General features: G+C 38.1%; 1 protein-coding gene across 1 annotated transcript in view; it reads right to left on the minus strand.

Moving 5' to 3' along the window:
- Positions 1 to 3,140: 3,140 nt before the first annotated feature.
- The window catches only part of LOC149187200 (3-phosphoshikimate 1-carboxyvinyltransferase 2-like), a 35,196-nt gene continuing 24,817 nt past the window's right edge, over positions 3,141 to 13,519 (minus strand). The window contains exons 7-8 of the mRNA XM_089411310.1: positions 3,809 to 3,870; positions 3,141 to 3,698 (exon numbers count right to left, since the gene is read on the minus strand). Of these exons, the coding sequence (XP_089267436.1) occupies positions 3,480 to 3,698; positions 3,809 to 3,870 (281 nt within the window). The 3' untranslated portion in view covers positions 3,141 to 3,479. The remainder of the gene's footprint in view (positions 3,699 to 3,808; positions 3,871 to 13,519) is intronic.

Below are 13,519 nucleotides of genomic sequence, written 5' to 3' on the forward strand. Positions count from 1 at the left end.
TGTCAAAGGTTGTTCAAATGAAAGATTGAGATATATAGTCAAATATCATATCTTGAAACCTTCCAATGGTATATGGTACTCCCTCTAATTCCATAGGAACGAGGAGATCTGAAATATTTTGTCAAGATGACCCAACCAAAGTAAAAGCATACCCCATTTGTATACCCTATCTTTGAAGGCATTTTTGCTCCAATTACTTAGCTTAAATGAGAGCATAGGATATATGGTTGGAAAACTTATTTTGAGACATTTCCAACAATATATGGCATGCCTTTTAACTCCTCACAGTTGAGGGAAAATGTTTTGTTGAATATTCATTATACATTCTGCCAGTTGCACAAGTCAGCCCAGCCAGTGGACAAGTTGGCCCGACCCAGATGCAATATAAATAGGCGTCAAAAGGGGCATTTCTAGCCATCGCTCAAGCATTCAAATTTATTTTTAGGAGAGTGAAGGAGCAAGCCTGAGGTTCATACTTCATGAACCAACAAAAAGTGAAGTGAAGCCAAGTTGGAGAAGCTTTCTATGTAAGGGTTTTGGTATAATTCTTAGGAAAGGTTTCTATTTTGTTTGAGGCCTGTGGAGGTCGAGTTTTGTTGTTATGGAGGCTCAGTTCAGGGTCTACTGAGGAGGCCGAGTTTAGAGGTTGTTGGACTGAGTTTTGTTGGACCTATTCTAGTTTGAACCTGAGTTGCAGTCCTTGTCAGACGTTGAATTATAGACCTATTTTGGTTGGAGGCCGAGCTTTGTTGGAGACCGAGTTGCAGTCCTTGTGGTGGCCAAATTCTACTCTGAGTTGGGTATAAGTTGCCAGGAGGGAAGACCTTCTTTTGAACAAGTTCTAAGCCTAAATATTGTCTCTTGAACAGTAAAACAGCTGCAAGTTTGGTGCTTATTAAGAAGGTCCTCATTTTTTTGATAGGTTGGAGCCTGCTATTTTTGTAAGTTGGTGCTTACAGAGAATTGGTGTCCTCACAATTGGTTGTAATAAATTGAAACTGTTTGATAAGCATTTCCTCTTCAAGTCTGGATTCTCACTTTAAGTCTTGTGTTCAAGCATTGTGTCGATGATTAATTATGTGATGAGATTTTATTTTTAAAATTAATCAAGTGAAAAAGTATGAAACTAAGTAATATTGATTCAACCCCTCTCGGTTTACTGTATATTCTCAACAAAATACACAGCCGGGATAGAACTTATAACTAGGATGCACCAAATACCATTAAGATACATACCAGATCAGGTAGTATATTACAAAGATATGTACCCAGATACTACTAAGATACGCATCAGATCTGCCAGGATATTACAAAAACATGCATCACGCATGGTTAGTAAGAAAATCCCAACTAAATCCTTCGAAAACTCGAATGAAATTTTAAAGTAAAAGAATAAAAATAAAGGCTGTAAGACCGAGAATCTTATGGCCTCGTTTCACACCACTTAAGCAACTTTGTGCTGCAGTTTACCTCAATGATGCACAGAGTTTCTTTGAAGAGTTAATTAGAGGATTTGGTGGTTTTTTCTGTTGTAGGCTGATTTGCTCATCTCCCCAGTGTATTGTGCTCTCTATGCGGGTGTATCAAGCATATACATATACACTGCATCCAAACGCATCCTATCCAAATTCTTGGATTGTGCGTGGAATTTTCTCTATTTCTTTTGCTTTCATATGTGTGTGTTATTTTGTATATATTGTATCCCACCCATAGCATATCCAAACTTCCCTGAACCATTATTACACGTGTACTGGATACCATATCCACGCAACTTAGCCTAGAAGTAATTTTCTGATCCTTGCATTTACTCATCTTGCAGTTCTCAGTCTTGGTGTTTTCACTATTTACGCTAACACTTCTCTAAATGCATCTGTTTAGATTTCTGTGAGTTAATATGGTGTTTGGCTGACAATTTCACTGTTGATCTTCCTGATATTAGAGAGTTGGCAGTGCTTGTTATTGAAATGCAGAGGAAGGAATTTGGTGTTAAGATTGACGTTTGCAGCCCGTAACAGCATTCTTATACAACAAGCTCTGTAATTCTCATTACCCTTTACCAATGACCTCTGATGTTGAGCTCTATGATTCAAACCTTCAGATATTTTTCCGTAATGAGAACTACGGACCCAAATAGCCTGTCAAGAAGTAAAAAAAAATATACGTTGCTTTGTTTCATTCCTACCCCTTTTGATTAGTTGCAACATAGCATGTTCAGGAGTTCACGGAACATTATAAAGTAATTATTTATCCATTATATTCCTTTGAAGCAATCTGTGTTTTTTCCCTAAATAAGGATATGGCTGCCCTTCAAACATTTATGCTTGCTTGCCTTTTGAAAAACAAATTAAAGTCAGTTGATATCCATTAAAAGTGAACAGGAGATTTGAACTTCAGATGGATTCGTAGAGTGGCAAACCTACAATCAGCAAAGGTTGCCAACTTTTGCTAGATGGCCAACATGGATGTGTCGAGGGGAACTGGTTGCCAATAGAAAAGGACCACAGATATTTGGAATTTACATCCATGCAGTGGAAAGGCCTCAATCAGTATAGGCTGCCAAAAAATCACTGGAAGATTAACTCAAAATGTCATATTCGTTAAAATGTAGTTTACTATCATGAAACACAGGCCCGTTTAGAGGCTATTGAAATGCCAAGGCAAGTCCTTGATTTGCAATAGATGCCTGACTGCAAGCCACTTTTTAAGGAAAAGTTACAAGAGGCAAGCTGTACGGGTATCTTTGGCAAGGATATATCTACCGTTCATACGCATCAATTTCATTAGAAAGAGGCTGGAAATTAAAGTGCATAACTTCAGATGGTTTGTGCTCAGCTACGAGTTTTTGAACCTGTTTAACTCGTGCCAATTACTTTCAATAATTAAAATAGATCTGTTAACATTATCAAGAGCAGCATCGTGAACTATGACTATGGCATGGAATTCAATCCCATCAAAATCATCTTCACTAAACTCCAGTCGTTAATGGGGCAATTATATAAGGGGAGATGAAATGCTTAATAATCTCCAACGAAAATGACAATTTCATAAAGAAAACAAAGTTCTAGAGGCTGAGAGTTAATGTAAATACTCCTAAAATATAGGTATCTGAAAACTTGCAAAGCTAAGAAACCAGCAGATAGTTGAGGCAATTCACAACGTGCTTATTAAATTATATAAGTTATTGATGCAGTTCATTATTTCTAAATCACAGGTATACTCTCTATTCAGAAGAAATTTTTAAAATTACTGAAATTTCCTTAATCTCGGAGGATAAATTAGGTTGGTTTCCTCCAGAATTCCAAAGAAAATGTTTCCACTTCAGAGGACAGAACTTATTTGTATTGGAGGATTTTCATGTTAATCAACCGAACACAAGGCAACCCCAACTCTTCCTGATTCTGTACAGCCTAAAATTATTAAACCCCAAAATATTCTGTATGTTTCTAGCAAATACTCAAATATTAAACATCCTTATCATTTTAAAGACCTGACACCCTCCCAAAAACATCAAAATAATCTGGGAAAGTCTTCCGTGTACAGCTAGGATCATTTATGGTAACTGGAACATCTCCACAAGCTGCCAGGGAAAACGCCATGGCCATTCTGTGATCATCATATGTATCAATTGATGTCCGTTTCAACTTCTCCGGAGGGGTGATTATGCAATAGTCAGGTCCCTCCTCTACAGTTGCTCCCAGCTAGCAATTCAAAAGGGCAACTACAATCAGTGTACTAGAAGGAATATTTGATTAATGGTGAAAAGAAAAGCATAAAAGATTTCATCATTTTGTACATATAAACAACTAACCTTCCTTAGTTCCGTACAGATGGCCAACATGCGCTCTGTCTCCTTAACTCTCCAGTTTGCAACTGCATAGAAACAAGGGAGAATTATCTGCTGCATTAATCAAAAGTTCCACTTCTCTCAATAACTATTTACATTATTGGTGAGAAAGCAAAACCACTAAACGGCAAACTGATAGACACATCAAGCACTAGCAACACTTCAGAACCAACAGTCAAACACCAACACTTTGGATGAATATTCTAAATGCAAGTTAGTCTCCATGATGAGATATTGAAGACAAACTTATTTGGACAGCTTCCCCATGCTTCCTCATATTTGAGTTGTTTCCAACATAGCAGGGAAACAAGTTGCATGTAGGGCTAGTAACCCACGCAAATTTCAGGGGATTGCATCCCCTCTTTCTCTCTCATGCGCGTGCGCACACACACTGAAAACACATTCATAAAAAATAAATAAATGAACAAGTAATCAAAGATATACTGGTGACTAGTAAGGTGATGGGCATTAATTAACAAAAGGTTGACAAATAGTTTGCCCCATTGACTAGTGTATGCTGTGTAACCTTTAAAGTACATGGACAGAAACCATAAACTGAAGAATATGCCACTTTATGCACTGGTTCTTCAGTTTTTTTAACAAAACTTAGAAGGATACAACAATGCTTCATATGAGTAAGGCTCAGCCATCCATGTAAATACCAGTCTTCCACTTTGGCTAGTATGGATATTATAGACTATAGTGAATTAGTAGGTCTCCTGCTATTTGATGGGTAAAATCTGATGTGATTCGTTCTTTCCCTCAGTTCCATATAAGATATCATCCTAGACATGAAGTGGATTTATAGATTTTATTCTACAAACTGCAGATTTAAATTTCATTTGTGACAGCATGTTGGCGAGAAGTCCTATACCACTGTAAACATCAGAAAGAAGCACTGCAGGAAAAGCTAAAGATCAAAAACGAAAACATGCCAACCTTTGTTTCTAGCCCAAGTCTTTAGTGGTCAGATGAAATGAAATTCTGGTAAGTACTCCATACATGAGTCCATAATGCATTTGTCCATCGATGCATTTTGTTGTCTGGACCACTCAGATTAGATTTGTAATGTGTATTCTTGTGAAAAGTTTGTGGTATCCACAGTAATTTCCTTTTCAATTTGATGTACTGTTGCAATTGTTATTGTATAATACATTTTATGTTTAATTTTAAAAATTAGTAAAAACACAATAAAGCCCTTTTGAATGTTTTAATCCCTTGTGACATTACAAGATCCCCTCTTTTGACAGGGGATATCTTCAAAGTGCAGGGGATGCCAAGGGTGTGTCCCTGTAATACCTCTTAACCCTCAGATTTGCTCCGTCACAAACTGGAGGGTTAATGGCCAGCATACCTCATGATGCTGGTGTTCAGACTCCAGAGTATGATTCCAGAGACCATTCTCATGGGTCAGAGGTTGATTCACACAGAGTTCAGAGGTAGGATTGTTTCAGTGATGTGATCCTAATTCAGAGATGGATATTCCACAGATTTAAGTTACTATTTTTGGCAGTACTCTTATATTTTAGGAGACGGGGTTTGGAGGCCCACTTGACAGAGGATGGTATATCTGGAGTCCTTGAGAGCTCCTGACTCCAATGAGACTTTTCCAGATGACATGCATGACACTTTCTATCACTAACAGTTTTAGTATAGGGGTTCGCATGTCAGTTCTGATCACATATTTGGACTCCTTGCTGAAAATAGAGTTTGATGAGTATAGTTTCATGGACATGTGAGGATTTTCTATTTTTAATAATGGTTATATCTAGGCCTGCCATGTTTGTCAGGGTTCCCTTAGAAGTTCTGGACATTTCTATTTTTTTCCTATTTTTTAGGGTATGCTGCTATTTTTAGTATGTCTATTTATAGCAAGGCACCTGTTAAATATTGTAGCTCGGACAGGTGTTCTAGCCTTGGGAGGTGTCATTCAGGCTAGGAATATAGAAGAATTAATTATCTCCAAGCCGATGAAATTTTTCCTAAGTTTCACCTAGGGAAAACATCTTAATTATGTCAATTAGTGATTTTTTAAAATATTTCCTAAGTTAAAACTTCAGGGAAGTGGACAATTAATTGATATTAGAATCGGGATAAGATCAATTTGCCTCTAGAAGCTTGTGGAAAGTTTCTAAGATGATCTTTAGCCATCAATTGCATCAAGTTAACTTCTAATTGTGGCTATTTATTTGTGAATGAGAGATTATAAATGGAGATCGATGGGTCGCAGTGGGGATAGATCAGATCACAGAGATCATTCGGAGTTGGGTGAGTTTTCAGTAAAACACTAGGAGAGTTTCGGCAATAATGATTGGGAAGAGATTTTCTAGAGTTATTCTTCATCCTAAAGGCTTCCAGCTTTTGAGTTTCAAAGGGAGGTTTTGCTATCAATTTATTTTTTGCAGAAGGCCGAGTTAATTTTATGGAGCAAGTGCAAGTTTGCTAGAGGAGGTGTGCCCGGAAGACATATCGAGTTTCTAGGAAGGCAGATCAAGCTTCAGAAAGCCAAACGTGTGAGCAGTGCAAGTTTACCAGAGAGCCAATGCAAATTCCCAGAGTGCTAGTGCGATTTGTTGGAGGTAGTGCGCATTGCAGGAAAGGGGCTGAAGGGTTATTTCCCTAGTCGATTTTGTCATACCTTTGCCAGTGAGAGGCAAGTGGTTGTTGTATTTTCTCAATAGCAGTTTTTGCTGAAGATAATAATATAAACCCTCCGACTGAAAACTAGTTTTCCCCACATTTGAGTTTTACCAAGGACATTTGTCCAAAAATACTTGTGTTAATTGTGTGATTGGTTTCTCGCATTTTCCACTACAATTTTTGTTAAAATTTGAAAGTTCAATACAGAAATTTAAAAAATTCTTTGCAGAAACTTGAAAGTTCTATGCAGCAAATTGAATGTACTTTGCATAAAATAGAATAGAACTGAATGTACTTTGCAGAAAATTGAATGTACTTTGCAGAAAACTGAATTTTATATGTTGTTGCAATTATTTTGAATGCAGATTTATTCTTAAAAACTTTTCAAATCAACAATTGTAGATAGAACATAAACTTATGAATCATATGAAAACATTCAAGCACAAATATAAGACACAGAGAGTTAGGTCCAATGACCAGGGCAAAACCCACAAGGGGAAACCCAACTGATTCTTCTTCGATTAGATTTCTTCAATTGTTCAACAGAGTACAGAGAGAGGGAGAGAATAAGAATAAGAATGAATAAAGTCATCAATGCCTAATCAATTTGCAGCTAAAGTGCTCTTGCTCTTTGCTTGAAGATCTCCTTCTCTTGATCAGATCTTGTCCTTCACACTTACTCCAACTCTTCCGTTACTCTTACTCTTCACTTGCTCTCACACTTCTCTTGCACACACTCAACACTAGCTCTCCTTCTTCACAATGAACATGTTACTCTCAACTCTCACTTGCCCTTGCTTAAATAAATGAAAAAGGAGTGGAGTTACAAAATGAAATCATGTCTTAAGCCAACAATAGGAGAATTGAATTCCATGAGGGAGGAGTTACTTGACGAGAAGAGTAACTCATCCCAAGAATAGAGAGAGAGGTACACATGTATTGAGGAGTTACAATTCGAATTAGGGAGATAGATTTACACTTAGACATGAGAAAATATTTGCTGAGAGTTACAAATCGAATTGAATGGGGGTGTTACAAGTGCATTTAATGAGGAGTTACATTTTTGCCATACATTGAATTAGTAAGGGAGAGTTACATTCTCTTAAGTGTGGAGTTACTATTTTATTCCAAGAGAGAGGTTCGATTTTCCAAGTAAGAGATTCTCAATTTAATTTACTTATTCCATCAGAAAATTTGTTTTATATTAATCCATTAAAGGCGAATGACTTTGGACTATTTTATAAATAATAGTATCATAATAATATTAATCATACTAGTAAGGATTAAAATATTAATTCTTGACTTGTATAATCATGATTGATTTTATTTTAAAGTGGATTCCATATGTCGAGATCATCCTTGATCATTTAGACATGACTTTCTATTTTTGGAAAGTCACTTCCAAATTGAGATGTGACTTACTATTTTTGTAAATTCATATTAGAATTGCTAGAAATGAAATTTTATTATAGGTGGTTCAAATAGAACTGAAAGATATGATTTCTTCTAGGAGAAATTCATCCCTGAGCTGTCAAATTTTAACAATTTTAATTTAGTGAATGGCGTTGTTCATGTTTTTATTTATTACTTTCAACTAAAGATTGAAATGTGTTGTGTATAATTAATAGAAATAATAAACTAGGTTAATAGCACCTGTTGGGTAACTAGAAAATTTTACAACATGCGATCTGGTGTTTACATATGGCGAGTACTTGGAGTGACAAGGAAGCTCCTAAAGGTGGAAGTGGAAACATCAAGGTACATGCATGTGGATTAGTGCACATGGATAGGACTGGGAGAGTCTTGGAGTTAACTAGAGTGCTTGCATTAATTTACTGAAGACCACTAAGGCACATGCATGGATTTAGGAGTGAGTTGGCACCTTTTTGGAGTTAATTAGATTGCATGCATGCGTGGAGTCTACAAGGTAGTTCAATTTAACTATAGGCATGCATCAATGATGTTATGACACCTTGTTAGTGTTGAAGAATGTAACTAGTGTCGAACTTCATAATTGTATTTGATGAGAAGGAAGAAAAAGAAATTTTATTATAAAAGAAATTGACTTATTAAAGGATGGGTTTCATGGTTGGGTCAATGATTTTTAGGTCAAAGCCACCATTGAAAGCTTATAGGTTTTGCCTTGAGTCAATAGAGTCATTATCATTTTTATTAGACCCTTCTTGGGCTTTTGTATCATGTAAATAGAATTATTTTTTAGTCAAGACTCAAAAGAGTCATTTGTCACCTCCACACCAAGTTGGCCTTGTCCTCATGAAGTCGGCCTGGATTAAGGCTATTTGACCCAACATAAAGGCTATATATAGAGGCAGCTCGACTCATTTGAAGCACACACTCAACAAGTTTGATCTACCAGAGAATGAGGCAGAAAAGAAGAGCGAAGTTGCAGGAGAAGGAAGTAGTTGGGAAGACTAAAATCGAGTTCTCGAGCATCTCTCTCACATGTGCGAAGATTATGGGCTGAAGTTGGGGCCAAAATTTCTGAACTTACTGTAGGTCCAAAATTCTGAAGCTGGGGGCCAAAAATTTGTAGCTAGGGGGCCGAAATTCTAGATTGACACTGCAACTGAGAAGCTGACACTTGGAGACTTTGGGAGGGATCATCTGTTGGAAGGAAGGACTGAGATTTGGTGATTGGAGGAGGTTTGTGTCTAGGTCTAAAAGGTCTTGGATCGTCTCATCTTGATTTGACTCTACTAGTGGAAGAGTTGGACTGGGTTTTCCCCTTGGAGGGGTTTTGCCCTGGCTGATTGCCTACATCTTGTGTCCCTTCTTGTGAGCTTCATTGTTTGGCATTTGTCTTGATGAAAGGAACATAACAAATTAAAAGAAGAACTAATAATAAGAAAAGAACAATCACAAGAAAATATCAAAGTCTTCTACCTAAAGAACCTAATCTATATGATGCCCTAGATTTCTCAACAGTTAGTTGACTGGAGAAAGGACACTTAACACAGTTCGTCATAAGTTAGACTCAGAGTATCTCCGCCTCGGCCATGTGCATGGCCACATCATCCTAGTTTTATACCAGTTAACTAAAGTGCATGGAAAGGACTCCAAGAGATCTAAAGCACCTAGCTATTCTTCTTATCTTATTATTGTGCATCTCTAGTGGATCAAAGCTCGTGAAGGAGGAAGATTTAAGTGCATGGACACTCCACTCATTCAATGAGTGATCATAACTCTTCTCAAATCAAACTGATCAATACGCAAGGGTTGGAGAAGGATTATTTGCATGACCAATTCAAACACAATATTTGATAAAAGGAGGAGGTCACTTTGGTTTGGCAGATTTTCTTCTTCAGTAGCAGCAACATTCTCTCTTCACCTCTTCTCTCCTCTTCTATTCTAGCTTCTATACTTTATGCAGGGATCATCATTGGACCAGTTCTATACTTTGTCTCCATGGTGCAATCAAACTTTTGGCTAATGCAGAATAAAACTTGACTATGCTTCTATCTAACTCTTGAAGTTTGTTGGTACTTTGTGGCTTCTTCATGCAATGTATTAGATGTCTTTTCAGCCTTGTATCTTGATAATATTTACTATTTATAAGTACTTTCTTCTCCTTTTCTTCTCGACATTTTGTGCTGAGTAAAGAAAAATTTCCACCCCACAAATTCAAAATGATTTTCATAACCCCCTTTGGCTGCTTACTCCCATGCCGAAGAATATATCGTGTGCTGTTATGTGAGTTTGGCACCCCCAATATACAATATTGGTCATGTAAATATTAATGTCTTCTCTTGACGTATTCAAATAGTTGGGAGACCAAGTGCAAAGGCCCCATTATTAGAACAGTTATATTTTGATCATGTAGGGAAAAGCATAAAGTACAAAAGGACATGTCATATAATGCTCAAGGAACAGGGAAAAGTTTCATATGCATAGTTATAAAATAAAACCTAACCTATTGCCTAAGGTAGAGATACAAGGAGATCCATGTGTGACAAGTGGGAAAGCTCCAATGGAATATTTCCTTTTGAGCCAACATATCTATAAATAGCAATTGGGCAAATCAAGTACTTCTGACACATCTGCATCTAAAATGTAAGTGAACAACTTGGCACTTTAGACTGTGTAGGGCCTGGAAACCTTTGTTTGTGCCAAAAATGCCATTTTTGCTTGGTCCCTCATTCTTGGAGGTTTGGCTCTTGGCAACAGGTCAACTCACATTGGCATTCCTTGACCTAAACATTCACTTCGCTGGAAACTCAAAGGCCTCAAACTTCAAACACCTTTTTCAGTACTGTATAATATATAAATGCCAAGTATGCTTGGAACTAGGTCACTGAATTCTAAGGCCAGCTCCTGCCTGCTTCCATATCTTAACAGACTATTCTCCTCAAGATAAGCTCCCCTCAGCTGTTGACTTCCACACAAAATGGCCACTAATCGGTATAGATGGGTTTCTAATCATTTTGAAGAAACGGAATAATTTCATGTTTAATAATGCACTTCTTGTTAAAAAATTCTCTTGGTATGACAGTTCTCTAATTTGTGCCAATCTATATACACAGATTATTGTGCAGCTTTATAAGGTCTGGATGGATGCAGCCACACCTGCAAGAACTTCTGGAGTGTTTGGGGTGCCCCTGCGCTGTAGAAAATCCACAAAATTCTGATCTGCTAATATGAACTATATGAAAAACACTTTCTTTTCATATAAACAAAGAATTTCTCTACTAATATTTGCAGCAGAATAGGAACAGAAATAAACTCAATCACACAATTGAAAACACAGAATTTTAATAGGAAACCCAACTGAGAAAACCATCTTCTTGTTTATTGATAGAAACTGAGCAACAGATCTCTTACAAATACAATTGTTTCACTTGGAGAATACACCCTTCTCTCTGCTTATCCTAAGCATGAAACCCTTGCAAGAATGCTGACCACGCTGCCCTCTTCCCTTGCTCTTCCTCTACTCCGAATTTCTAGCACAAACCCAAGGAACCAAGTCCCTAATTCCTTGCACAAGAGTTGTTCCTTTAGTTCCTAAATGCTAACGCAGCAGCAAAAGAGAAATCTGCCTTCTACAAACTCGCACAAGCCTCCTTCATGTCATGCTCACTTACAAGCTTACAAACAAAATTGGTGCATACAAGAATGAATAGAATTGTGCCTTCGCTCCTCCTTATAAGATTTTCAATTAGGCTATTACTGGCAGGATCTATATGAGGAGAGTCGAATTGTTGATTGACTAGTTAACAAAAGCTCATTGGTTGTGTTAACTCGTTCTTCGTATAATTTAGGAGTCTGGCTCAATCAACTCAACCTTTACCCAAAATAACTCACACTAGAAGACAACAATTGAGGCTTCTATAACTGCATAAGTCAAACTGCTTCATGCACATGTCCTAACTTTTAGAAATTTGCCCCAAATTTTAGGAACTCGTCCTAAATTTTAGGAATTAGCTCCTAACTTATAGGAACTAATTCCTAACTTATAGGAACTTGTGCATGCTAAGGAACACCCGTTGTGGTCTCTTTGACTAAGGCACAAGTCAAAGAAACCCTTTCTCACTACCATTTTCAACAATCCATCTTAGCGAGGAAGGTGTTTCTGGAAGAACCTTGTCCACTTGGATATGTTTCCAACATTACCACGTTCTTTGTTGTTGCAACCTACAGCTGCTCTCTCTGCACTAGAAGACGTCCCTGCTTTCTTCTGCAGAACCTGCTTTGAAGAACTGTTCTTTCCCACCATGCTCTGCAAGTCCACCACTTTAGTCATAAGTGCCATGTACCCTGTGTACCTTTGTGTATGCTTCTTGATGTTGGGAGACTCAACTCCTCTTTTAATATTCGTTAACCAAATCCTTTGCCCGCTTGGCTCGAACTCTCCCTATATTGGGAGCCACCGAATGAGTGGCTACCTCCACTCGCCCTAGGCTATGGTCCTCACCATCGTGCTGGTCAGCCCAAGTACCAACTAGAATCGACTGAAACTGAGACACTGGCTGAGGCTCCATCTTGAGAGCTCTATCTTGCTATCGCTCAACCACCACTTCTCTACTTTGAGCACTCCATGCCTTGTTACTCAAGGCTGCACCTGTCTCTACCTGCAACTTGTACAGATTCTTCACCCTCACACCTATCTGCTTCTAACAGCCAGAAGCTAAGTGTTGGAGGTATGCCTTACCTTTGTTGAAGATGATATCGTATCGCTTGTCCTCAAGGGTAGCTACCGAAACAAGATTCTATTTCAATCCTAGAACATAAAGAACATCTCTAAGATGAAGAGGATTTCCTGACTCCTCTGAAAGCTAATAGTACCAACTCCTCTAGCTGCATACTAACCATCATTTCCTAGCTCAATCTGAAACCTTATGTCCTTCTCCTTCAAGTGGTTGAAACTCTTATTGTTCCCGATCATATGGAAGGAAGCTCCTAAATCAATATACCACATACTGCTATTTGTTGAGCTTGCCATGCAAGCAATCAATGAGAAATATTTTTCGCACCGGGTAGAAAATGCATCTACCTCTGTTGATGCAGCAACATGATCCTTCCGAGCCCCCTTCTTCTTATCGGGGCACTTACTAGCATAGTGTCCAAACTCATGGCAATGGAAGCGCTTGATCTTACTTAGATCCTTCTTCTTGCCCTTCTGACTAGACTCGGCCTCTCCTTGGCCTTGCCACTCTTGTTTGCCAGGGCAAGGTTCTCCTCTTCCTTCTCAACCTTGGCACCCTTGCCACTATTGCTAGAAGCCTCAACTAGACTGAGCCTTAGCTCCTCCTGAGTGAAGTCACTCCACAAGCATTCCCAATCCGGCAACTTATCTCGTCCAATAATCCCTTGAACAAAAGTAGCCCACTCCTTGGTAAACCCATTTATAGCAACTCATACTAGCTCTCCATCCACTGGCTTCTCTCCTACAACTACTAGCTCATCTCGGACTCCTTGAATCCTAGTGAGATAGGAAGTTACAGTCTCACCCTTCAGCATCTTGATTGTCCTCAACTTCTCTTTGAGAATCATCTTTCGGTTCTCGGAAGGGTCTTGATA

This window comes from Pinus tabuliformis, chromosome 3_1 (assembly GCF_031772625.1).
Source record: "Pinus tabuliformis cultivar Carrire ecotype Pingquan chromosome 3_1, CPIR1, whole genome shotgun sequence".
In the NCBI taxonomy this organism is placed as follows: Eukaryota; Viridiplantae; Streptophyta; class Pinopsida; order Pinales; family Pinaceae; genus Pinus; species Pinus tabuliformis.